The sequence below is a fragment of the Aulonocara stuartgranti genome (genome assembly GCF_965226115.1).
Source record: "Aulonocara stuartgranti genome assembly, chromosome: 19".
In the NCBI taxonomy this organism is placed as follows: Eukaryota; Metazoa; Chordata; class Actinopteri; order Cichliformes; family Cichlidae; genus Aulonocara; species Aulonocara stuartgranti.
Window position 1 is genome coordinate 10,029,628 of NC_138955.1, and position 27,301 is coordinate 10,056,928.

Here is a 27,301-nt window from a genome sequence, read left to right on the forward strand (position 1 = left end):
AATGCTGGCTATCATTACTCAAAAGTGCTTTAATAGATATGTAGAGCTATTACATTGTCTAGCTATTTCTTTATCTACCAAATCAGTCATCTTGGACGAGTAAAAGCTGCCAAATGGTCCGTGACATTACATTTTGTTGATTCATAACAGCAGTATTTGGCTACTGGTGGAGAAGCAAACTGCTGATGTTAGTCCTAAATCTGCAGTTCACTCCCCCCGTCCCTGTGAAAGAGGAGAAAGCCAAATCCTCATTTGCAATACAGGTAAACATCAACTCCACGGCAGGTACACATTAGGGCGGGTTTACTACAAAAGAAAGAAAAAGGGAGAAAGAAAAAAAGGAAGAAAAAAAAGCTCCTTTGATTCTGTGTTGGTGGAAAAAAGTAAATTTACACCAGTTGCTGTTCAATTTGGACCGGTGGACAATAAAGCAGGAGCCAGTGCCTAATAAGAGCCATGCCTGAGAGAGAGAGGGAGAGACACAGAGAGCGAGAGAAACCCAGTGGAGGTGTGTCTGCGTCTCGGCTCCAAGGTTCCTGCTAATAGACTTCAGCTCCCTCAGTTTCCCAATTAGCTGGTATGTAATGCTTGGTTTATGAATTCATGTGTAGATACTAAGTGTTAGAACATGTGTGAACATGTACAGTGTGAATGCATATTTACACATACATGGCATTGTATGTGTACGGCAAAGATACAAGCTGTGTGTGTAATTATCACGCCAAATAAACAGCAACTACCTGTTGTTTATAAATTCATATACTGATTATAGTGGTGATTTAAATTAATTTTTAAAAATCCCCTATTTAAGACAGAAAGGAATCAGATTACACTGACCAATTCCCAGCCAAAATCTGCCTATCAACGTCAACACATGGCGACACAAACAGAAAACAAACAGATAAACCTGTCCAGTTTTAGTGCAGCTTTTACCACTTTTTAAGGAAGAGCATTACAAAGCAAATAGTGAGTGCACTTTTAACCCTGACCCTGTGTGAGGATGGACAGGCAGCGCTCAAGACTTACCTGTAATAAACCCCAATAGCTTCCACACATGACCATAAATCACACGGTATGCCTTCAAAGTATCGAATATCGACTAATACAACACCGCTCACCCCTGGCTTTTATCCCCCGTGCTTCCTTTTCTGTGTTCTGGTGGTGGCACTGCCTTTAAAGTGCAACCATCTCACTTTTTTAAAAGGCACGCCGAGCAATTTATTTACCAAGAAACTGCAGCCGTAAATGACAGAAAAAGCTTCACAATTTACGGACAAGTAGTGAATGGGGGTAGGGGGGCCCAGAACGAAGCCAGGGGTCTTGGCTGGGCCTGTGAAAGCCTATAAAGCTTTAGTAGTAGCCCACGACCTGTTTATGGCTGGCTGAGACGCTGTGGTGTGAGGCTCCTGATCACTCTGCAGCTCGTGACTGCTGCCGCTCTTGCATAACACACAAACAGGAGATGGTAACGGAAACAAGGCATTAAAACACTGCAAACAGATTCGGTGACATGGGCTTTATTCTGCAAGTCTCAGAAAGAAAAGGTCTGGGCGTTTTTTTTAAATAAGGTAACGAGGCAAAAAAAAGAAGAGTGACTTAAAAACAGAAAACATCTAACCTTAACATTGTGTGAGGAATAAATGGGTAAATGATGCATTTCATTTTCCACAAAACGTCTGAGGCTCTTGGCATTTGTCTTGGCCTGCTTAAATGTGGATTGCAGAACTGGCTTGGCATGCTGAGCTGGGGGACCTGGTATGCTCGGAACTTCACAGCATAGATGCAAATGCCCACCAAGAAGATTCAAGGCAGATGTGGACTGAAATGGCGTCCTTGTAAGTAGCCATTTGGTAAAGGTATTGCAGGAATTTTTTATTTTGAAAATGTGGCTCACCTCGTCTTCACCACATCGAGGGGATGCATCAAGCAGATCTCTACCAGACCTAAAAAAAGTAAAAAAAAAAAAAAAAAAGAACAGTCAAGATTAGTCACTTTAAAAAGAATAGGTAATTCGGTCTCTATTTTCCTTGCTTTCGTTTTTGTTCACTGCACTGATGACTGCTTACGAATGAAGATAAATGAAAAGCATTTTTTATCTGTCACTGGATGATTTCCAACGGTTTCAAGATTGTATTTCTGCAAATGCACTCCTTCTGCGTTCTGCACAGACTGTTTACCAGCATGAAACCAAAGCCTGCTCAAACATGACTGGTCAATACAACTGGACTACAAACAGAAACCAGACATTTCTGATGGTTAAGACAGCATTAAGTATGTTGAAGAAAGATTCATTGGCAGCATACGTTTGTCAGAAATGAGAGTAATTGAAAATTATGAGTTTGAGTCTCTATAGTTTCAAGTTGGCTTTCCAAATGCTCAGCAATTACTACTTAGTCTAAACTGAGCATATTTAGGTTTGGGACAGTCAACCCATGCACACAATTTTTTTTTAGAGATTTTAGTAAAACATAACTAAATGTGAATAAAATAATAAATAATCTACAAACAGTGATAACGTGACAAACGTTTATCAGTCTATTTTTTTGTTATGACTTTTTTGTCAGTCTTCTGTTTTTGTAAATCACATCAGTGCTGTGAGCCAATCAAATCTTCCACATAGATCATGTGAACTTGTAGATGTATGCGAAATCTCTGTGACCATCAGATAGCAACACAGTGTGTGTGACAGTCACCCTGTAAACAATCTGATAAGAAGCTTGTTTAACGTCTAACTGGGGAAAAACAGTGAATGTTCGTTCATGTGATATGTTTCGCTTTCATTTTAAACCCATTTAAATTGGAAAGTTCTGTAAAAATTACATTTTTTCATGTTTCTACCAAATGGTTTTGAGGTGCAACCCATGCAAGTCCAAGCAACTTTACATAAGAACCTCATCAGCACTCTGATTATCACTCTGCCTTTTGGAAACAGCAGCTACTTCAGTAATTCTCAGTTTTTTATGCATTGGTCTGAATGAGAGATCCGGCAAGACTTCTTTTTCTGTCCAAAAACCCTCTGAGTGCTGAAGCCACCGACTATATCACCCGTGCAAACCCAGTACATCAGCAATATGCCAGCAGAATCAATGCAGCCGGGTGATCATTGAAAGGCTCTGAGGTTTCACACACATGCTAACTATGTGCATCTGTGTTGAAAAGCCACTGCTTTGGCACGGAGGCTCTCTGACTCAATCAGGATTTTTTTTTTTGAACTGGCGATTCTCACTGCATCCCTTTACTGGGGCTCTGAGGGCTTCCCTTGCAGATTCCACTGTGTGTGTACACAGCTGCTGTGCAATATGGGGTCTTTCTAATTTGCTCAATTAAACATATTGTCTATAAAAGCGTGTGTCTTCTGGGGTTTTTCCAGGGAAGTAATTATCAAGTGAAATACCACAGTAAAAATTACTTTGTCTACAGTTGCATCTTAATGTACGAATGGGAGAACTAAGAAGCACTGAACCAAGTTGCCAGTGGCAGAGAGTCAAACAAAATTCCATCTGTTACGGCTCAGTTGACCTGACTTTGGTTCTTAATGACACTGCGCTGGAGAGGTAAATGCAACCGTCCATTGGACAGATTGTTTTCTGTCCTCTCTATTAATAGGCCTGATGTGAAGACGAGGCACGTCAAATCTTTCAACGGGTAATCAGATTACATGATGAAACCAAACCTGCCTGTTTGCTCGATCAGCCTGTGCACTTTCTGGGAAGTGACTGAACATGCTCAAGGTGATTGTATTTTATTGTTCATCACTTTGGTCAGCCTTGGTTGTTTTTAAATGTGCTTTATAAATAAACTTGACTTGACTAGAGGAGGAAGTGCAAAGGGGAAAAAGAGACAACTTCTTCAAACAGTGGACACTTGTGAGGAAGGCAAACAAAGATAAAGACATACAACTCTCCCCAACTCATTGTGAGCCTCTGTGTGATCTAAGTTAAAAGTAAAGCAGGAGTCGCATGTAAAATAGGTCCAACACCACGCCATAGTCAGCAGAGCAGGATTGCTCCCGCATTAAGTGTAATGGAGGGAAAATGCAAAATGTATTTTCGTGAATTGATGTGGAAATGAAATATGAGTTAGCCATTACTACTTGTATCATAACAAAAGGTGCTACTACATTTTTATGGCTAAATAAAAGCCCGTGTCTCTAGGTTGTAGAATGAGCAGAGATTAAAACAAACCCGAAATTACACTGAAGACAACAGAGCAGAAAATCTATTAGTAATCTATTATTTACATTCTTTTAAAACCATGGAATACATTTTGCATCTGTGCGTATCTAAATAGAGAAAAAGACGAAGATGCTTCTTTTGGCCGTTGACTTATTCACAAGAAGTCGACACAGCAGGCGGCTCGGCACATTTCATTTGGCAGATTTTCCCCCACATGCTGTTCCTGATGCAACCCCACAGGAGATGTGTGTCTCCTCCAAAGGGACGTGTAAACCATTACACTATGGTGTGACTATCTGTGCACATCTGAATATTTTACTAAAATGATTACTTTAGTTTTTCGGGCCTTGTGATCAACCTCAGATTACAGGAAATCTGTCATCCAGTTTCCCATACATGGATTAAATGTAACCCTAGACTAACAGAAAAATCTAATCCCTACTGAAAAACAACTTTTGATTTAGGACTAGGTTTAATCTATGTATGGGAAACTGGGCCTAAAGGATACATAATTATAACCAAACCAGCATAAGTAGATACTCTTTACCAACTGACAGGTCTGCCACAGTATGCAATTTAGGTACAGCAATTCATGAGGTGTGTTTCACTTCTCAGGGTATCATTATGTAAGTCTAAGTGCATTATGGACCACAGACAGCGTGTCAGTTAGCAATGTATGCTGCTTTGTTCCTCCAAGATGGCAGTTGCAAAAGGATTAAGTGATGACAAGCACTAATGCAAAACTCAGCTGTGTTTGTCTGAGTATTTGTCTAACACCCTTGCAAACAGGACATCTGAAGAAGAGTTGATGGCAGATGAACTGACAGGCTGTGTGGACTTGAAGAAAAAAAATAAAGTTTGTGGCCATAATCCTAAACTGACCTCTACATGACATCTCACTCACACAGCAGTTTATTTATAAGACACTCCATAGTGATTTCCAGCAGTGCTGAAAAATCGATTCATTTGTATTAGAAATCAATTTTATATTAGCACATATAATCACACTGAAGTTTTCTATTTGTCAAAAAACCTGTAAACAGCAGCTACAGTAGTTGTATGCAACCAATTTGTGATTATTTTGATAACATATTTGCATTTTGGGAAAACTAGGTAGAATAAAAACAGAACAATGATGTGGCGTGTCCTCTCACTCAAAGTACAAAGAATACACTGCGAGAAAGGGCACAGCAATTACATAAGTGATGACAGGTCCACAAAAGATGCAAGTTGTTGCTGCAATAAATTCTGATTTATAGAGACTATTTTCAGAGAAGCAATTAATTCCAAACAATTATGTTAGACAGCTCATTTTTTTCCTGCTAATGTCCAATGGAAACACTTCATCAAACTGTCTCTGTGTAAAAAACCAAGTATGTAATTTCCTCGACATTCTCACACCGCTGTGCCCCAGTGTATCCTGCCTTTCTGTTCCAACTGCCAGTGCAAAATGCTTTTTAATCATACAGTGCGGCCATAGTGAACCCACACACTCTCGAGAGCACTTCACACTCAACAGTCTCTGATGCAGTCACCGAGCATGCTGAGGACGCACTAAAGGGATGATACTACTGAACTTTTCTTATATTTAGCCAGAGTTTGGCTGCAACTCTTTCTGCAATTGCTTCCCTCCTCCAGCTGCAAGGAGGAGCCTAATATTACAGTGACCCACCATCTGGTTGATGTTTATGGCTTTGCCATGCATCAGTGAGTTGCATATTAGAAAATTCCATTATTTAAAGGTTCTTTTATTTCTGATACACAATAGTACTGACAGGGCTTGTCATTCAGCACATTGCAGACACACATACACACGCGGAGGCGCACGCGCTAATGGCAAAGGAGTGTCTGGAGCGCAGCCATTTAGAGACACTTAAATATACGCCGCCACACTTGTATTTCAGACACATGCATTCAAGGCTAAGATGCAGTGTGAAGGTGAACTGAGCAGTGGAAACAAAAGAGCTGGGCACAACATTAGGTGAATTTTATGCCCATCGCCAATGCAGAGTGGTGAAAAAGAGCTTTTATTTTGGCTCTCACATTCACCACATGTCTGAAAAACAACGAGGATCGGTGTTAAAAACTGCTGCATCACACCACAGTCAATCTTTTTTTTCCTACACAGTGCAGTGACTCTTTGGAGCAGAACCAACAAGTAGCTTCACTGGTAACACGGGTATTCAGACATTCCAGGTCGTCTGATAACTTGTCCAAAGAAAGAAGATCATACATCACACAGATGAGATGATTATCTTCATTGGTTTTGGCATGGGAATGCATACAGTTTGCTCCCACGCAAAAGTGAGAAAGAACAACAATAGCGCACCAGGGAATGATTGCTCAATGGGTGCAGGTGTCATCCATCTTGCCAAGACACACATTGAATGACTGTAATTCCCAGCAACCACAAGGAGAAGGTCACTGCTTGGAAGCAAGATTTTCCTTGTTTAATGGGCTAATACTTGAAAGACAAAGTAGCTGGTTATTTCTCATGCTTACTTGACCCAATGAATGCTATAATCTCAAACAATGGCTTAAACACTACTTTCTTAACAATATTTATAATATATTAATTATTTAAATTTAATAATAACTTATTTTAATTAATTCTATAAAATACTGACACTTTGAAAGTTGTAAAGATGTCAAAATTATGTACACTTTGTTAGTGAAATATCATGAAGAGCACGAAGAGATAAAAAAAAAGGTGACAGATAAACAGCTTAGTGGATTTTTTTCTAATGCATTTTAAAACCGATCCAACATTGCTAATTGTTTTCCAAAACCAACGTATTACTTGGTTCATTGAGAGCCAGAGCAGAAAATCGCAGCTTGCTCTGTGATTTCAAGGCGTGACAAGAAGCATGAGTGTCATAATGACAAAGCGTCACCTTGCAGGCCGACTCGAGTTTTAACAAGGGCACCTGACTGAACCTGCAGGAAATATCTCATGCCTCCATGTCCTCCATTAATACCTTTCAAAACACATCGGACCTGGAATGCTAAACAAACCCTGCAAGGTGTTGCTCCACTGCAGTCACAAAGCTAACATGATATCCATCAGCAGCGAGGCTGGGCACGCTGATTTAGAAAATCAACTTAATTTTAAGCTCTTTTAAAGCAGAAAGAAGGGACAAAGGGACAAATGAAAGAAGAATGTTTTTGCGATCAGATAAATTAAAAAATGCAGCGGTAGAGATGATGAACTCATGGGAATCACCAGATAAGTAAGTCACGGTTTATTTTGGCTGCATCTTCACTTTCGTGCTATTTAACAAAACAAAACCCAATACACACACACGCACACACACACACACACACACACACACACGCACACACACACACACACACATATATATACGTATATATGTGAAAAATAAAATAAAAAAAACAAGACAAATCGAGGAAGTGCATGATATAAATGTGACATAAAAGTGCCCAAATAACATGGGGTCTCCCTGTTTCGGTCAAGCCATTAAACTTTAGTTACTACCAAGTAAGGCAAACCATAGTACTGAAATACAGCCCTTGAGCCAAAGGTGTTTTCACAGAAAACAGCTGGTGTAATGGTTCCAAACTGATCACATTAAAACTGAAATGGAGTATAAACCATTTTCACCCAATCATAGCACAAGCTATCTGTCATAAGTGTATAATGATGCCACGGGGAGAAAGTGAAATGCCTTTCTAGAAAATAAACCTGTATATTACAGATAATTAAAAAGAGAGGTAACTAAAGTAGCCAAAAAGCATTTCTTCATTATCTAAAGGAATGATGAATAAGGAATCTTAGTGACTTTTTCTTCTAGGAATGGGTCATCTAAATCATATATGGAGAAACTTACTGCATATGAATTTATTTATTTAAAAGAAAGCTTAGTACATGTGGAAAAAAAAAAGCCGAGAGAGTGAGCCTGAGAGAAAGACAGAGAGAGATAGACAGGGCTATTATGAGCTATTAATCACAAATATCACCAATCATGCTTCCTGTTGTGGGAGTGCAGAAGCTTCCCAGTTAAGTCCCCAAACACTCCCTAATTCTACACTTGAAAAAGCTCAAAGGGTGCTTAGAAAAACAAGCAGGGTCATCTCTAGTGACAGTGGGGGATTTATTTTTTTTTACCCCCCGGGGGCTCTGACATGAAGTGCAGGCATTCACACTTTCTCTGGGTCTGAGATGTCTACTACATCATAAGGCACACACTGTGGATATTCTCACCAAAGTTAAGCCATTGAAGCTAAAATATTGGATCTAAAAGGTTCAGGATGTTAAAACTAGAATTAAGTCATTTCTCTCCTTTGTAAGACAAACAAACTGTTACATACATTTATAGACATAAAGTATCTTCCATGTTGCAGTGCGGTGGAATTAAAAAGGGCAAAACTGGGAATTACAATGCTTGTAAACACTTCAAATTACTTTTCAAATCTTTAAGAACACATTCAGAGTTTCACCATCCCAGATAATTTTTATGCAATTCCTCTTCTATGTTAAAATAAATAAGTTCTTAATAACAAATGACACATTTCCTGTCTCCTGCAGAGCCTTGGCATGCCCTGTTTGCAGGTCAGAAGCCATAAATGCACGAGTTGGCAAGAAGTGAGTGAAAAAAAAGAATCCTTTCCCTTCACCTTATACTGCCGCCTTTTTGTGTAACAGTTGAGCAATTTCCATCAAATCAAACAGCTCCTTATTTTATTTATTTATTTTTCTGTTTTCTGGCCTTAATAAATGGTAGGAGGAAACAAACAAAGATTGCATTTATCATGGAATATGCTGACTAGAATATTACATTTGTAAATGATATATTGGTTATTCCATAAGTGTGCTGTCTCCAGTTTAGATTTATCTTGGAAGTCATGGCATATTTCCCCCACTGGCTATGCACAGGGAAAGCATGACTCTGTCTCTGTCTGTCAAACTTGAGATGAACTCTGCGATATTGATGGAAGTGTAAAGGTGAGTCAGGTGCATGTGCAGCTGACTGGGTCAACCTGAGCTGTCTGCCCTGACAGACAAACGATAGATATCAGTGTGTGTGAGAGCCTGCATCCTTCATTACTGTCACTGGTTTCTTAAAACCTGTGGTGACATCTTTTCTTTTTTCTCTACATGGCCATCTGTAGGAAAAACAATACGATGCAAATAGCTACACCGTGAAGGCGGAAGTGGCTATCAGGCGGAGAAGAAAAGGGTACAAAATGGATGCAAAACCTGGTGTAACTGATGTTTGACAGGAAGTGCTCCGTGTCCTCTCAGGGTGATTTCTTTCATGAGGATTGCTTTTTAAGCAAATTTTCTCCAACTCCTGCAGGACACCTGTCACCATCTAAATAAACTCTGTAATCCTCTAACAAAGGTTAGAGGGTGTGAAGTATGGCTCTACAAATATGAGCGCAACATGCAACTATAAACCCTTCAGGAGGTTTGAGCTGCTACATTGTCCACAGGAAACCAGTTGTTCCCCAACCTGTGGGTTGTGACAGGTCACGAGATAAAACGCTCCAACAGCAGTACTAAAAAAATTAAAAACATTTGACTATGTTATACTTGTTTCTCATACCATTAAACATACATTATTTTATTCTTTGTTTGTTACATTTTTAACATACTGAGACTTTTATTTCCGTCAAAAAGGAGAGACAAGTAGCTGCCGGAAGTATAGATCAGTATTTGTAACACAAACTCAATTGAAAAATGACAATACAATTGACAACAGAGCCACTAACAACTACAGTTCCTCTTAAACTTAAAAGTTCCTGAGCAAATTTAAGATTCAAAAAAGCTGTTTTACGTATACAGATGATTCATACATGTCATTAAAAAAATTAAAAGGCACAGTAAGTCAAATGTAAATGCACTGAATATTTTTATATGTAAAATATAAAATATGGTTAAATATAATCTCCAAACAAAGCTGTCATTTTATTAAAAATAAGCGGTAAGCGTAGCACGGGCAACATTGTTAATACGTTTCCTTGCTACTTCACTACGATCCTTAAAATCTGGGTATCAGTCATTGTACCATCTTGCTAAATTAAAGGAATGACGACAGAGGGGATATTTTATTATATATATATTATATACGTGTTTAGATTTTTCTAGGCAAAGAATTAGGTTTAATTCACGCAAATATTTAATAAAAGAAATACCGGGATTTGAACTTCCACCATTATGTATGACAGACACAAACGTCTTAAGGATATGTTTTTATTTCCGGAGGCTTTGCAGCCACCCATTTCATTCAACTGCCTCTACAAGCCCAGTGTAACATCTGCCAAATCAGCAGGTGAAAACCATGTAATTTTTAACTCAAATTATATGTCCGAGGCTCATCAAATGTTTTCGCTTGAAAACATTAATAATTATTTTCACATCTCTTTACACATCCACTTTGTGTACTTTCCCTAAAAATAACCTGCTGGTGCGAAACCTCAGATTAAGCCTACAGGTCAGATCTGGCCAGGAAACAAAGTGCATGCTTCTTGACTGTTGGTACCAGTTGATTTTATTACTATGTATTATAATATTATATATAAATTAATTTGTGACAATATTATTTAGACGTAAGACATGTCTTTAAAAAAAGGAACTACAGCATTAAGAGATTTCACTTTCACACCATCTACACAGAGCCTTGATAGAGAGAGATTACAGGTAACCAAAACAGTGCAAAAACATAAACAGCTCGTCCCCCTCCACAAACTCCTCTCTACCATCATGACTTCAGACAATAACAAAGAAACTGAGATGTTTATTTTCTGCATTAAGTTTATGCTACAGTGGATTTGCACACTGAAACTGATATAGCCCTGAAATGACTCTCTGGATCAAAATATTTGACTGCTGTTGTCAAATGTCCTCTGTTTTTAAAAACAACTCTTTCAGCCATTATGCAGGCTGGCATGTGTGTATACGAGGTGCTAAGCTTGTTTAGTGCACATTATGTCAGCCTTTAGACATTATTTTGTGGTCATCACCCCACATTGTTCTAGTCTGCACATGTTAAATAATTACACTATTACACAACTCTCCTCCGCCATGTAATGACACTGGAGAAGAAAATGAGCAGTAAGCACTGCTACCGAAGTGTTGAAGAGCAAATTGATTCTTAGCTTATACTTGTTCCCCTGGGGGTACCTCTGATGTTATCATACGTTAGGTGGAATGACTTTTGAGTATTTTCTCTAATCTAAAAAGCCTGATATATAGACTGTCACTATAACAAATGGACTACGAGCTATGACAGGCCAGCTTCACAGTACACACTACACAATTACCAACTGTGCCGTGGGGAAGGAGTGAAAACTAGCTAGAAAGTAAGCAGAGAAATCAAAATATAAACCAAAACTTGTGACAGAAATTAAAATTAGGAGTATTTATGTGCAGGGTTTAAATCATTTCTTTGAACTGAATTATTTTAATGGCATCAGCTAATGAGAGCATGTTGACAGTGTGGAAAAAAGCGGAAATTAACTGGAAGGGCGCAGAACTGTGCGTGGATGGTGTACATTCATCTTAAGAAACAGCAAATATTGCATTTATTGAGTTAATCATTTAGAGAATAATTATCCTTGTTTGTTGATAAATGAAAAAAGTATTATTGCTGAACACAGTAACAAACTACATCCCTCATACCTGAGATGGCAACAATGGCTAGAAATAACGCTCTTTGTTAAAAGCATCTTTGGATATCAATGGCTTTCCTCAGTACTAGTCTTACAGCAGAGTAATTGTTCTCCATCACTGAAGATAAAACCTGACCCTTTGTTATATAAGACACACCTACACACACACAAAATTGTTGCATAATTTTCACCCTCCGGTATAATACCTTTAAAAAGCTGTACTCTCGCACACACTTCTCTGCTTTTGTCTGTTAGAAAACAACCCCTATCAAAGCCAATTGGCTTAACTGGCAGTTGTGCTTCATTTGCAGATAAGTGGGCAAAAGACATGAGTCACTAGTTTGGCACAAATTCGGTGGAATTACCAAGGATGATTGGATCAAAAATGTATGACACCAGACACCAATGACTGCACCTGAATCAACTTGTGCGCTGCCAATCAGATCGGCACTTCAACCATCTATGCAAAAGAGGAGCAGCTGCATCGGAAAGTTTCCTTAAAAGTGCAAATAAGGGAGAATTTCACTTGACTGCAATATATCAATTTAGCCAGTTACAAAGCTTAAAATTTTGTCACCTGCTCCACTGACTTTGGCCAGGAGCTAAAAATTATGCTGAGAAAATCTATATATAATGATATAGCTTAAATAGATCACTTCATGGCTGAATTTTGAGTAAGCGATGACATTAAAACACATTTAATTAGCAACAATTTTATAGTTGCATATATCTAGCTTCTTCTGCATGGCTTAATATTTACACCAAAAAAAGTTGGGTTAATAATATGACCACATATTTTGGGATTCAGAATATTTTTAACTCTATTAATGTTTGAAATGTCCTCACACATTTTCATACATATAAAAATACATATATAATAGTGAGTTCAAAGTCAGTTCATATGAAACTTTAGCTTGGTTAGTTGGACGCTCAAATGATAAGGCTTCAAGGTTATGCGATGTAAGACAAATAGGATTGAAACTACTGGGGTTTTGCTCTGATTTGAGATGCAAAGTGGCACCGAGGGGGGTTGCTAGGGCTGACTAGATGCAGTGGTGCTGGGAAAAACATCACGACTACTTCCTAGACGAGAATAAAAAAAGTCGCTGCTGACTACAATTTCACAGCTAAAATAACAACCTCTAGTATTTTTATGAAATTGTACAGATACACAGCACATGGGCCATTATGCCGAGTCTTTATATGCTGCTGAGTGATGTGGAGCAGAATGGTAAATGGGTAGTAAGTGGAGTTTTCACCACGTGCACTGCCAGCATTAACTTCACCGCCACGTCACCGCGTCGCTATAACATCACTTCTCTGGCTGTAACCTATAGTTCTTAGAAAATTCACGTTTTGTAAATAAAAATCACACCTCATCCCATCTTCAACCCCCAGAGGGGAGAGCTGTGTCATTACTGTCACCTAGTGGATGGATGTGAGACAGAGATGGAGTAATACACAAAGAGGTGAGAGAAAGAGAGAGAGAGAGGGGGGTGGGGGGGGGGGGGGGGTGGAAAGCACATGTGGCCATTGACAAAAGATGACTCTGCCTGAGAGAAAGGAAAGCAGCTGTAGAGACCCTATTTAATGTATCAAGGAAATGGGAAATTAACCACCAGTAGTCTGTGTCACTGTAATAACTGTAAGATTTTAGTATCTGCTATACAGTTGTCATAGACAATCAATTTTTCTTTGTTTTTTAAAAAAAATGGAGACAGAACTGACCGCTCGGCCAAAACAAGCGTAAATTCCCCCGGAAGCTCACCTTAGTCCATAAAAGCTGATAATAGAGCCAATAATTGGGAGGGAACACCAATAATGGACTTTTAGTGAGGCAGTAAATTCTTTAATTAGTTGTTAACACCTTGTGTCTATATGCTGAAGTTCCCCCGTTACAAGCTGCTGTCTACAGCGGGCTGGATGGACACTAAGGCTGAAGCCCAGTGACTCATCTTTTAAAAAAGAGAAGACCATCACTTTCAGTGTTATAAGGCTGTTGAGCACCTGTGTGCTATAATGGCAAGCTGCTGGGAGACGTATAAAGCTAGAAAAGCTACCATGTGCAAAGTTGTAACTTTGCAGCTCAGGATCTAGTTTGAGGTTGAAAATACAGCCAGTGCAGAAATCTTCTGCGGACCCAGGCTTCATGCCACCTGGAAGAAAGCGCATTTTGGCTGACATTTCGGGACGCATCATGGTAGGGACGTTCTCCAAACATACAATCTTTGTGGGCACTGGGTAAGGCTGCAAGGTAGATAAATGCAAATGATGCAGGGACTGAAAAACCAGCGGACATTCCTGAAGAGTGATACCATCTTTCAGGCAACAAACTATCCATGGTAGAAGTGATACAGTAGGAAAGAGAGTGAAAAGGCTCACGGGGTGGTCTGTCCTTTTTGTTCTGGGCTGCCTGAAAAGTATAAGGGGCAAAAAGAGAAGAGCTACAAGGCTGCTATAGGAGTAGAAGACTCGCTGCAGTAGCAAAGGGGAAGTACCCGCATGGTTCCCCTCTTGTCTTAAGCCGAGAGAGTTAAAGGCAGGAAGCCATTACCAAGTGTAAATGCACTCAGCCATCACTGCTTAAACACAGTCAAAATATGTTCCAGCACTTGAAAACAGTGGGAGGAGGTTGTTCTTGTTTAAATGTCTCTTTTATATATAAGACTCTCATACAAGACATCCAACTGAACAGCTTCACACATATAGTCAGCAAGCTTGCTGTGTCTCTTTCCAAACATTGCATAATGCAGCTCCAGATGCACGCTGGTGGTTTGAGCCTGATGAGAGACCGTGATTATATTACATACGACCATGGTTGGATGCAGTAATTATGCAATCAGGAGCAAAGCTTTGTGTTTTGTCTATGATTTATCAACATTATTTGAAACGGGGTAATAAATTGTCACAGGCGGGTGGACAGGCAGGCTTATTGGCTTAAAGCGTGACAGGTCGTCGCTGACAGCTTTTGTTTTGGCAGATGGCCCAGTGCCACGTCGCTAACCCAGCATCAGGGAAACTATACTTGGGCCTAATCACACTACAGGCCTTATCCTCAGCCTATCAGTGCTTTCAAGGTCACAGATATACAAATAAGAGATGTAGAGATAGGGTACCAGATGCAGAGAGGCTTTGCAAGGGAGAAACTGGTTCTGTCATGTGCTGTGTGAACTGAAAGTGCTGGGAGTAAAAAAAAAAGAAAGAAAAAAAAAAGGTCAATTTAGGGAAATCCACCATAAACCAGAACAAACACAGCAGTATACCTGCAGTCTTAGACAGTTAAGTCAAGACTGCATACATGATCACATGCCACTCAGAGCTGGAAATGAGACTCCAGGCTCTCTAGATGTAGTCATTTAAGAGACAAACCGAGGCGCTGCTTCACTGACACTGAATGAGGGATCGACTTTTTGAATTGACTCAGTGTCCAAAGTGATGCAGAGAAAGGTCAAGCAAACATTCTCCGGGTCTCAGATTCATTGTCAATGGAGCAGATCCGCGTTTTGTCTCTCTGATGGCCTCCGATTATAGCATTGGCTCTTCGGTTTCTGGCTTTGTGAGAAACTTGCTGCTGAAGGAAACAGACAGAACCAAAGGTCACACATGTACTGAGCAGCATTTAGAAGGAGCCTCTTTAAATATATACTCCAGGAGTATCACATAATGCACATGCATGAAAATCACTGTCAAAAAAAAGAGCTTACATGTAAGCTAACATGCTTTAATTCAAAGCTGCACCGAGTTAATTTCACATGTGTGGATGCCAAATTGTTAATGAAATTCAGCAACACGCAAAGGACGAAATAGCTCCATCATCCTGTAATTGAGGGGTCAGGATCTCCTCGTTGGACAAACTCCAGCTGAACCGTGCACGCTTGTGGTGGTCGCTTTTATCCTGCCATTTGGCAGAAAAGCTGAAATAACTCCAAACTGTCAGCAGAGAATTATGAATGAGAGGTAGTGGGGGTTTTTTTTTGTTGTTTTTTAAAAGGGGGGAGAAAGTCACACAGTAACCAGACTAACAATATTAAAAGGAGTTTTTCCCAAAACATAACATACACCGTTTAAAACCGATCCGTAAAATGAAATAAATCGCAAAAAGGAAAGTGCAACTGTTTTATTGAGTATTTTGGAGGATTTAAGTAAATTTAATTACAACGTAACTGAATCTTTAAAAAAAGTGAGATAAAACATCATAAATTTCAGTGACCATTTTTATTTTTGTGTCAAATGGAAACACAGTATTTTCTTTTGGATTTGGTTATGTAAAGGCTCATAAAACTAACAGATGACACCATGGCTCCGATTCACGTCAATGTGTGAGGGCCGTTGTGTAGGCGCTAGTCAGGCCTTGGGACAGATCCTGACATGTCCTAAAAGGATCCATCAGTTTGCTTATGTTTAGCCATTACTGAAGCCAGTTTGGCAACAGCGCTCTAGCTGCATGGCCTGTGTACATTTGGAGCAAGAGTGAGCCGCTGCGGTGTGAGAGCAGCAAATGCTTTTTGGGCATCGACCTTGCTATGACAGATGCTAACGATGAACTCTTGACACTGGCTCAACGGGTTTATGTTCCACATGTGTGTCTCTGTTACTGTCTCTGGTTTCCAGAAGGCTGCCCTGACTGACTCACTGTGGACATGGGTATGCTGTGTATGTGCATGTGTGTGTGTGTGTGTGTGTTGAGGCCAGGGTGAGATGAGAGGAGCAGCAGGATCTGTAGCTATCTGGGAGGTTGCGCATAATGACACACCGGGGACAGATTAGGTTCCTGTCCATCAGGGTTCCATCAGGAAGACTCTGATTTACAGCCATGCTGACCAGCCCGCTTGCCCTCCACCCAAAGCAAACATACACGGAAAACACCACTACCTCTGTGTGGAGGCAGCTGGTGGGCTCGCACACATGTTGCATTTGGCTACCTCACACTCCGGTCATTTTTTTTCTCTTTACTTTAATGTCAGCGTAGATTCCAATGCAGGACTGTGATGAAGCAAAAAGACAAGCTTAAAATCACAATTTGATGTGAAATTCTTTGAGTGTGTGCACACGTGTCTGACTAAGCATTCTACTTTAGAACTTACCTCCCCTGAACAGTGAAAGAAGGGAGATGGACAGATCCATTAAACAAGATGTCACCCCCAAACACAACAATGATTAATCACACGCTGCAAATTATAAGCACCTGTATGAATGGACGGCAAAGGTCTCTCCCACTGTCTGACTGCATGCTTTCACTCTCTCAGACAGACACCCCACCACCTCCACAAGCCCCTTCTTTTCTTGCTGACCCTCTGCACCCCCCTCCCAACCTCACTCATACCAACAGGAAGTCTGCGTGAAATGAAATAACTCACTGGGCACAGAAATGGCCATTTTAACTTTAACTCCCTATGATTTCTGACACTTAAATATTGTCTATTTTTTCCATCAAGGATACAGAAATTAAATTAAAAAATTAAATGCAAGAAAAAAACACAACGTGTAAAAAGAAAAAGGTAATTTTTTGTTCCTCTTCCAACAAGCTGAATTTGGTTTTTGAAGACTGTGGCCCTCTGTGTAAAAATCACCTGAATTCATTATGCTAACAAGCTGGCCCTGCTGATGGGCACACTGGCTGATGTGAGGAAATGTGAGTTTGATTAATGTGGGCAAAATTGAGCTGTGCAGACTGCTCCCCAGCCCCAGTTAAAGGAGTCGCCTGCCATCAGGCTCAAAAGTCTGCGAGCTGCAGAGCGGCACTCCGACCAGAAGTCCTCCCAACACTTCACAGCAAATCTGCAGCAGACCTTACCTCTGTTGACACACAAAACAAAAGTGGCCCCTGCCTGGACCTGTGTTAATCTAACTGGCACACAGACCCCTAAATTAAAACCATATTTCTGATAGCTTACACAGTGAGAGAGATGTGCTTTGTGTTCTGCGTGCATGTCAAATAGACCTAGGCTGGTTTGTCTCTGGTTGTGATCTTCCAGTACTTTTAAACTAGCCAGACCACAGCAAGGAGGCAGGACCAACCCGGCCAACAAATCAGACCCTCTTCAAAGCCTGTCCCACAAGAAGAAACATCTCACGGACCCAGTGTATCAGTTGGCTTGGTTCAAAAGCAGCGACCCTCCAGTCTTTAGAGGAGCATGGCCCACCGACGTGCATGAAGAAGTAGAGGTGGAGATGGGAGGGGGAGGTGGAGGAAAGGAGGGGGAGAGCAAAACTGAGCAACACAGAGCCCCCAGGTACCTGCCTGTACAGTGCTTCTCTCCAAATGTTTACTTTGGATCAGACTGGCAGCCGAATGGTTGCAATTGACCCTCTACCAGGACGAGTTAGAGAGTGAACATGAGCCTTTTCCTTCTGGGAAAAAACATGGAGGAAAGCCACACACTCCTGAGCACACGCACACACAAATATGCATATCAACTAAATGAGTAAGTTAAATCTACAATCATTATAATAATACAAGAAAACAAACTTTAAGAATACATTGTTATGGCTGAGTCAATGCCTCACAAAGCCTTTTTGCTCAAAATAAAAGTGTGGACTAAAATTTCATAAATAAGTTGGAAAGAGGCCAGAAAATGAGAGCCGTCTAAAAACAACAACAACCAGAAAACCTTGCACACACACAAAGTCCACCTGCCACAGGTGTTAAAGCTCAGGCCTGTTGAGGCTCAGTGTGGTGGAGAAAATGGTGGCTGGCACACAGGATTGTGTCAGACACTGTCACCACCAAAAACATTCAATTCTACAAACTCAGAGACCTCCTTTGCCATTGGTCATCCACTCAAGAACAGAGAGAGGCTAGGATGTGATGAGGGTTGCACAGAGGAGGCTTGCTGGTCCCATAGACTAAATAAAACCTCTTAATCCTCATAAACTACTCCATATGAGTATTACATCCCTAACTATGCACAGCTCTTCCAAGGGAATGGAACTCATTTTGTGGATACAACATTACCAGAATTCCTCCTGTAGCTGCCTGGCTTCCATAATGGGTTCCGTGTTCTGCTGAAGACCGCTCCATTGCGAACCCTCAATTTCCCCACAAATATTGATGACAGAACGCGCTTATGATGAAAAATGCCCCGGAAAATGTAAATGAGCGGGCTGGCTAGATGCAATGATTACCGTCTATGACTGAGTATGTGTGTTCGGACAGGGAGTGCATGTTGCCTGAAAAGGATACAAACTATGTGCATAAGCCCTTTAGGGATTTGTTGCACCACAAGAAGACGAAAAAAAAAAAACAGCAGACCTAACATGACACCCTCTTTCTAAACGTGATCATACAGGCCTCCACAGTTGATATGATTCATCAATAAAAATCACATTCAAAACAAACACGTTCATGTAAACATTTCCCTTGTCAGCTGGCCTATTCATTCTGAGCACGCAAGCCCTCTGAGCATACACCTGAGCAGTGTAAGCGTGCGTCGGCTCGGGCAGGAAACAAGGAGGGGGGCGTTTGGGAGGGGGGCAGGTAGGCGTTTCACTTCAGGCCAGTCATTTGTCACAATTGTCACTGAATGCACAAACACAAATTACTGAATTATAACTGCGGATGTGTGTGTCGTGCCTTGGCTAAATCAAAACAGCGCTGGGAGCTGTCATAACAGGGGCTGCGTGGTGTCTGGGCCACCATGGGGTGAGGGAGGGGAGGGTTGGGGTGGGGTCATAGTCAGAGTCAGTTTATGCGACTGCTGTTTAGGTTGTTAGGTGTTTATGGGGGTAAACACAATATGGATGCATGGCTGACTGACATGGAAGAGAAATCAAGTTTGTATAATAAACATCCAGATGCATATTAAAGGTGCAGCAGTTAGCATTTTGAAACACTAATACATCACTGTCACATTAACTTTGATATATTGGTATAACTGCTGTAAACAAATCATGGAAACATGCAGTAGCTGCCTCCCTGCTTCCTGAAAGAAAGACAATGAGGCTACTTTGTTGAAATGATTGCACAGAATACGCTTAAAGTCAGTGTGTCTTGGCGAAGCGAGGCATACGAAAATAATTCCTTGGGTTTGGGCTTATAATTTCTGAAAATATTTTTGTCTTTCAATCTAAAAGTTAAGATTTTTGAGGAACTGAGCCTTCTCACTAATTTCTAACAAAATTTGCCATCAGCTCAGTAACAACTCAGTAAGGCTACCAGATTGGTTAGCAATGCATTCATGAATACAGTCTAAGCATACGTTCTAAAACAGTAAATCAACGACAACCATTTTACTTCTGGATACAACAAAAGTGCCTCATCCATCTGCTAAAACAAAACACCCAGTGTGGATAAATGAGATATTGCCTTACACTGACTCACTCTATTGTGCAGCGAGCGTGTGTGTCGAGGTGAACCACACAGGTACGGTGGCCCAGACACAGGAAACGTATTAACATGGACCACCGTTTACTCTTCTAACCACACTGCATCCCACGGGGACATGGATAAAAAGCTCAAGCCAAAAACAAACACACACGCACACAAACACGCACGCACACAAATCCAAACATATAAATTCACATACACTAGACAGACAGGCACACATGAATTTTCAATATACACCCTACTTTTGAGCAATAAAACAGACTCTTATCCATAAAGAAATGCAGATATACAAACACACAAATCAAGCCATACACACAATTTCAGACATAAATGAAAATATTTACACATGCACGCATACACACCCTCGCTCTCCTTCAGATAAACTCTACAGAAGCTCACACAGAAAGAGACATTTTAACTAACAGAGAGAAGCACTAGTTTCTCTACCTCTGCATGTTAACACCTGTCCACACAGACATTCAGACATTCACAAACTATCCATTAACACCTACATAAAACACCTACAGGCACCCGTACTCTATTAAAGGTCAGCACCCAGCTCCTCAATTTCATGGCCCATGTATGAGGGAGGCAAAGGTGATTGTGATGACAGAAGGGCATGCGAGCTGCACCGCTGCAGACACACATGCACATACCTGGAGAACATGCAAGAGACTGCCCCTGTAGGGCCATAGAAACATCTGTGTTATACATGTGATTCAAAATAAATGCAAAGTTAAGGAGATGAGAGATAGACAAAAAATAATTATAATAAGAAGGATTATTTTGATTTTCAACTCTTTGTCTTGGATTTCTCCATCTGTATTTATTCATATTCCTCTTTCTAAAAATTGGAAATATCTGCTTTCCAGTTTTTTGCTCCTTTTATCCAGCCAGGTCTTTTAGAGGTATCGAGTTATCCTCTTTGGCTATCCAACTCTCTCTCAACTCTCCTCTTCCCCCCACCCCCTGACTCAGGAACTATGTCTCTTCCATGGCTGGGAGGTTGTAATTTGTTACAGGCAGCTGGGAAGCAGAGTGGTCTCCCTCTTATCTGGACAAGGGATCACCAGGAAAATCATATCAGAGCGAAGGCGTGTTTAAATATAGCCGTAATTGCGGCAATCATTTCTTGCTGTCTCTTCGACCCCCACCTACTGCTTTAAAGGCCCCACCCTCCGTTCCCTTAACTTTCTCTCTCAAGCCTCCCCAACAGGCCCCCGCCATTCCCAATTCCCTGACGTTTTTTTTCCCCTTGGCTTTTCAGAACAACCTCCCTCTTCCCCAGCATTTCCTCTTCTAGTATCCAGTTAATCCTGGCTCGTGGTGTGGGCTGGGGGGCTGACAGTTGCATGACAAGGAATGTTTCCCTTTGTAAGAGCCTACTTCCTCCTTGCGCAGTTTTAGCCTAATTGAAATGTTTCCTATTGAGCTCAATCAAGGGGGCAATTACCTAATTATTCGCTTATGCCTAACTCGACCCAGTAGAGAGAGACTGAGAGGTGGAGTGAGGGGAGAGGGCTAAAAAGAGGGGACAGAGGAGGAGGTGGAATAGAGGACAGCGATATGAATTTTGAGATAAAGACAGGAAAATATGAGGAAAAATGTAAAGAGCAACTAAAGGAACAAATTAGTAGCCACATTTTTCTAACTGGGAATAGAATCTTAAAATGTACGGGTAGCAAGGAAAAGAGGTTAAAGCTGTGCAAAAGTGCAGAAAGGTTTTATAATTATCAGATAATTATTAAATACTACTAAACATACTGCCTTTACAATGCGCCCCTCAACCCATGTAAATGAGGGGTGCTGCTCTGCACCCTCCATGAGGCTGGCATATAGGAACCTGCACCAGATTTCAATCTGGTGCAGGTTCTGGTTAGAACAGCCTGCTGTTGCCACCTTCAGTCCATACAGGCAGCACTGAAATCTTCCAGTCAGCAAAAAAAGCAGACTTTCTGGAGAGGTAGCAGAATGATAGTGAGGAACTCAACCACCGGGTCAGCCTAAGGAAACATGAGATGGGAAGGGTGGGGCTAGATAGCTGTGTCTATACTTTTAAAAGCTGTGGATTATTCACTAATAAAGTGATGGTGGAAAGCACTGCAATATTAAAATAAAAATATAAAAAAAAATGCTGTATTTCCAGATATTTTTTATTTGAGAAAATGAAATAAACTCTTCTGCAAATATGTAAATCTTGTCATTAAGATCTTTTTAATACACTTTATGAAAAAGTTTCAGTATAGAGCACAAGGCTAGTTGAGATGACCATTTTTGCAGTGCATAGTGTAAGAAGGTGGTTCTCTGAGAAAGCATCTGGTTTTATGGGCTCATAAGAAAAAGTATTATCAAAGAGAGGAGCAAGGGGAACGGGGGAGACGAGAGGGAGACATTAAAGGAGCTGGAATGTTTTGTCCCAGCTTTGCCGGCCTCCAACACATTTAATAATGAGACAGGTAATAAAACACACTCACACTTGCACACTCAGATACACGCACACACACATACAACATGGCAATGGGAAGGTGTTTTCATACGTTTTCTTCTACACTCTACTGACATTAAAATAGATTGCCTATGTCATGTTCTAAACCATAATAAACAAACTTTTATAGCTCATTTGAAAATGGAGTAGTTTAAAAAGCAATCAGTACATCGTTAAAAGTATCCATCTTGTGAAAAGTAAAGCTTTACTTCTGAATAATTTATTTCAGCTCTGTGAATAATGTCTCTTAGCCATGTGAAGGATGGCATAAATATCACTACCTGTGTGAGAGACGCAGTGTATTTTCTGATGTGAATTCTGTCCTTCTTCTCTCTCATCTCCTATAGCCCGCCTCTAGCCGCAGCTTCAACAAGTGTTGGCTGGATGACTCTTAAATCAATCATTTAAATATATGGATAAATCAGCAAGCCGTCTGGGTTTAAGCACACATGCCGTAGCTTAATTCACCCGAGGAAACGAGCACAGCAGCCATATTTCAGCCAACATGTGCACCACTGTTGTCTAAACAAGCGCTGCAAGGCAGGCCGCAGAGGAGGGTCCTGGCTGGAGGTCATGGAAAGCAGTTATAATGCATGCACACAAACTAAAAAAGAAGAAGAAGAAAAGAAAAAAAATAAAAAAATATATATATATATATATATATATATATATATATATATATATATATATATATATATATATATATATATATATATATTTATATATTTTTTTTCTTCTTCTTCTTTTTTAGTTTGTGTGCATATATATATGTATGTATATATATATATATATATATATATATATATACACATATACATATACATACACACACACACACGCTCAGGCAGAGAAGAGAGCAAAGGCCCGGTGTTGAGGTCATGGAAATCAGATATAATGCTGCCTTTCACCAGGGAAAATGAGAGGAGCACTGGATCATACACTCAAAGTTGCTTTCCTGACAAGCAAGTGCGTGTATACATATGTGCATTCACAAATGCTTCGCAGTCTTAAAGACACACGAAAACAAGCAGGCAAACATACAACAGCACGCTATGCTCAGACACACACATGATCATGCTGACCTCTTCAGTCTGCAGAGAGAAGAAAAATGGAAGCTCACTCTCTCACAGGCTGGGTGGGCTGGTCAGCTGGACATAGTGGGGCAGTGCATCTGGGAATTCTGCTGAAATACTTTACACACGCAAATACTCACATTATAACGTCTCTATTTTCACAAGTTCACAGAAACTTGGTCTCAGCTCTTCCACCTCCCCTGCGTGCTAAAAGCAAGTCTGACAAGCTCAAAAAGATAGCGGTAGCAAAAGAAAGGGAAAAAAAAGGAAAAAACAAAACAAGAGGAAGCCAAAATGGAGAAGAGAAGTAAGAAGAGGCCAAAACACAGAAGGAGGGAGCAGATCTGTGAGTCGTCCAGGTGGTCCTTACCCCTGGAGCCTGCATGGGTACTGCACTGATGTAAAGAGCAAAACCTGAAACCCATGCAAATGTGATCACCGGAGCCTTGATTGGAACGGCCGCATATGATTAAATATAATTGCAAAGAACCTTTTCCAAATGCTTTAGTGGTTTTAAAAAAGTAGGAAGGAAGGATTTAAAACCAATTCCAAGCCTTTTTTAGATAAATGCGCGAGAAAGAGAATGTTTGTGAGGAAAGACTATATTCTGCAGGACAGTGAGACAGAAGAAGATAACAACTTGATTTGCTTCTTTCAAATCGGGGCTGGTTGTTACATGCAAGCAATGAGCAGGGAGGATTTGCTGGCAGATAAAATACGCTGGGGTTCGGGGGCAGACCCGTCACACTTGGATGATTGATGGCTCAGTCTGAATGCTTAAGTCAACAGAGCATGAGCACGTCTCAGCAGCCCAGCCTAGGCCCTCCACTCAGCACCTATTCAAGGGTCAGGTGCTTCAGAACACACTCACTGTGCAACTGCTCCCATTATCTTATCACAGCCTGCACTGAGAAGCAAAGAAAAAACAGAGGGTCAGTTTTTAAAACAAAGACCATGAATTTTTAAATTTGCTGATTTTCATTTTTGAATGATGGCTCAAATTTTTCTCAGCTGTTCAAACTTTTTTTTCTTTTTTAATCCCAGTAGTTACAGTCCTGCTTTAGTTGCTGGGAATTTTATACAAATTTATAATGTTATGGAGAAATACTCATTTAATCCAGCATAGGTGTGTGCAGCTACTAGAGCAAGTGTCTATAGGTAAGACTGCAAGCACAGACAGAAAATATTTAGTGTCGATGTGCATGCACGTTTCTGTGCATGTGTGTGTCTAACCCTCCTTTGTGTGAAGAAGGATTTGGAGTGTTCTGGGTCACTTGCTCCAGGGGGGCTGGTGTCCACCATGGTGATTTGCAGGCTTTTCCACTTCAACACCTTGTCAACCAACCTCTCTAACCCTCTTCCAAAATCTCCACCCACCTTACTCCATCATGTCATGAAAGAATTCAGGTAAGAAATCTGGGAAGTACTTGTCACACTGGCTGTAATTAGAAATGTGGATCTCCTCATCTACATCTGGGAGAGATGAGCACAGTTTACAGTACACCATGAGGCCTCCCATAATTTGGAGGAAAACTTGGGTCTTATTTTCATAGTTTTGGCCATCTCTTCCATGTTTTATGATAACATTTTACTTACCAGACAAAATTTACTGCAGAGTGCAATCAGGGAAGTAACAGGAGCTGACAGATGGACAGACGATAACATGGTTTGGATAATATAATTAAAAAGGGAATTTGTTTACAACCTGTCTAAATGTCTGACCGCAAGTGGACAGCGTGTATAGTGTGTTTACAGATGATGCTGAGACCTCAAGTTGGTGGAGAAAAATTTTGAAAACTTAAAAAAAAACTAAACTCAAGTTATACAAGTTAATATAATCTAGTAATATGAAGCTGTTGTAAGGTTTAAACCAGTCCTTTTTCAGGATTATCGCTTGAGCAACCAGGCCACCCTGCCTGAGCGATGCACTGAAACTAAAAATTTAAAAAAGCAGCAGTTATCAGTTAGCTTTGGAACTGATGGACAACAAATAGTCTTGGAAAGTCACAGATAACTGCCTCAGAGTTCCATTATGATCTGTGCCTGTTAGGTTTCCACATGTCAAACTTGCATAAATTAAACGCAGATGCACTACACACACACACACACACACACACACACACACACACACACACACACACACACACACACACACACACACACACACACACACACACACACACTTAGCTACAACAGTCTTCACTGAGAGTGTGTTTAAACAAAGTAAAATTAAATTGTGGAGATGAAGCTGGAGTTTGAAATGTGGTCCATGTGCCGAGCAAACATGTTTAAAATGCAGCAGATATGTGCATATACAATGGCATGGAGGTGCCCGTTTTCTACTCTAACCCCCCAGCAAGACAGAAAGAAAGACAGAGGAGAAGAAAGAAGCAGAAATAGTCGGGAAGCAAAGAGCAGGAGACAAATCCAGACAGAAATGGTCTTGTGGTCTGAGTCATTTTGATCAGTGTGTTTGTCTTCTGCTCCAAATGAATGGCAGATGCTACAAGGTGGACTACTAACAACAGTCAAGGCTCCTTTAACAGATACACACACATACATGGAGTCTCTCCCTCTCTCACACACACAGGCAGACACAAACTCAACAGTATATAGTTTACCTATGTGATACAGTGTTGCTTCAATTTATGTTTGATTAGGAGCAGGCCTCAGTCATTAAGGAGGAGATAAAGCTTGAGGGGCGGAAGGAGAAGGAAACTGAGACAGTTTTGACATGCTGTAGGTCTCTGCTGGAATAGAGCTCAATAAATCGCCTGGATTTCAGGCTCTGTCATGGTTCCGCCCAGACCTTAATGTACATATTGTATGTGTGTGTTTGTGCAGGAGTCTACAGATGTCTCAGGAATAGGCGCACGGCCCTGACGGAACCTCCACACCCATGCATATATGAGTATATTGTATGTGTGTGCATGCCCAAGTGTCTTTTGTATGTATGTCTCTTCCTGTGGGGCCTGCAGCTGTGATGGGACCTACATCACAACACAAACATCAGGAAAATAGCTAAGAACACAATCACTGGATCACACAAGATCACATTCAGTGACTCAGCAGGGGCCTGGGGAGCACTAACGAAACAATCACAAGTAGACAAAACACAAGGCAGCATGCACGTGCACGCACAGACACACAGACACACACACACACACACACACACACAGAGCAAAACAGGAACAGCATTTAACCTTCACTCTGTAGGGGGAATCTCATCTCTGATTTCCCCAATTTCCCTCCATTGATTTGCTCCCTGTTGGAGCCAGATGAGAATGAGGATGGCACAACAAAGGCTGGCGCTCTTGAGCTTCCCTCTGGTCATCAGTGTCCACATCGTCATCCTGACCAACTCCTCCACCCCCACCACCCCCCAATCCCTTTCTCACTCACCCACCCACTGCCACCCTTGGCCCCATGGGTTGGGTGCCTCCCAGCAGACTGGCTCGTCCTGATTGCGCCTGATTTGGGTTAAGTGATTATTACCCTGCTGCGGTTTGGGTAGGGACTCGCCCACATGCTGGAAACAAGGAAGGAGGGAGACATCTCCCTCTTAAACACACACACACACTGCGTATTTAGGTGTGTATCTAAGGGTGAA

At 40.9% G+C, this 27,301-nt stretch overlaps 1 protein-coding gene across 2 annotated transcripts in view; it reads right to left on the reverse strand.

Annotated features, from left to right (window-relative positions):
• slc25a21 (solute carrier family 25 member 21) overlaps positions 1-27,301 on the reverse strand; it is an 86,223-nt gene that overhangs the window by 27,039 nt on the left and 31,883 nt on the right. For both annotated transcript variants that reach the window (XM_082516122.1, XM_082516121.1), the window contains exon 3: positions 1,895-1,943. In XM_082516122.1, coding sequence (XP_082372248.1) covers positions 1,895-1,943 — 49 coding nt within the window. The remainder of the gene's footprint in view (positions 1-1,894; positions 1,944-27,301) is intronic.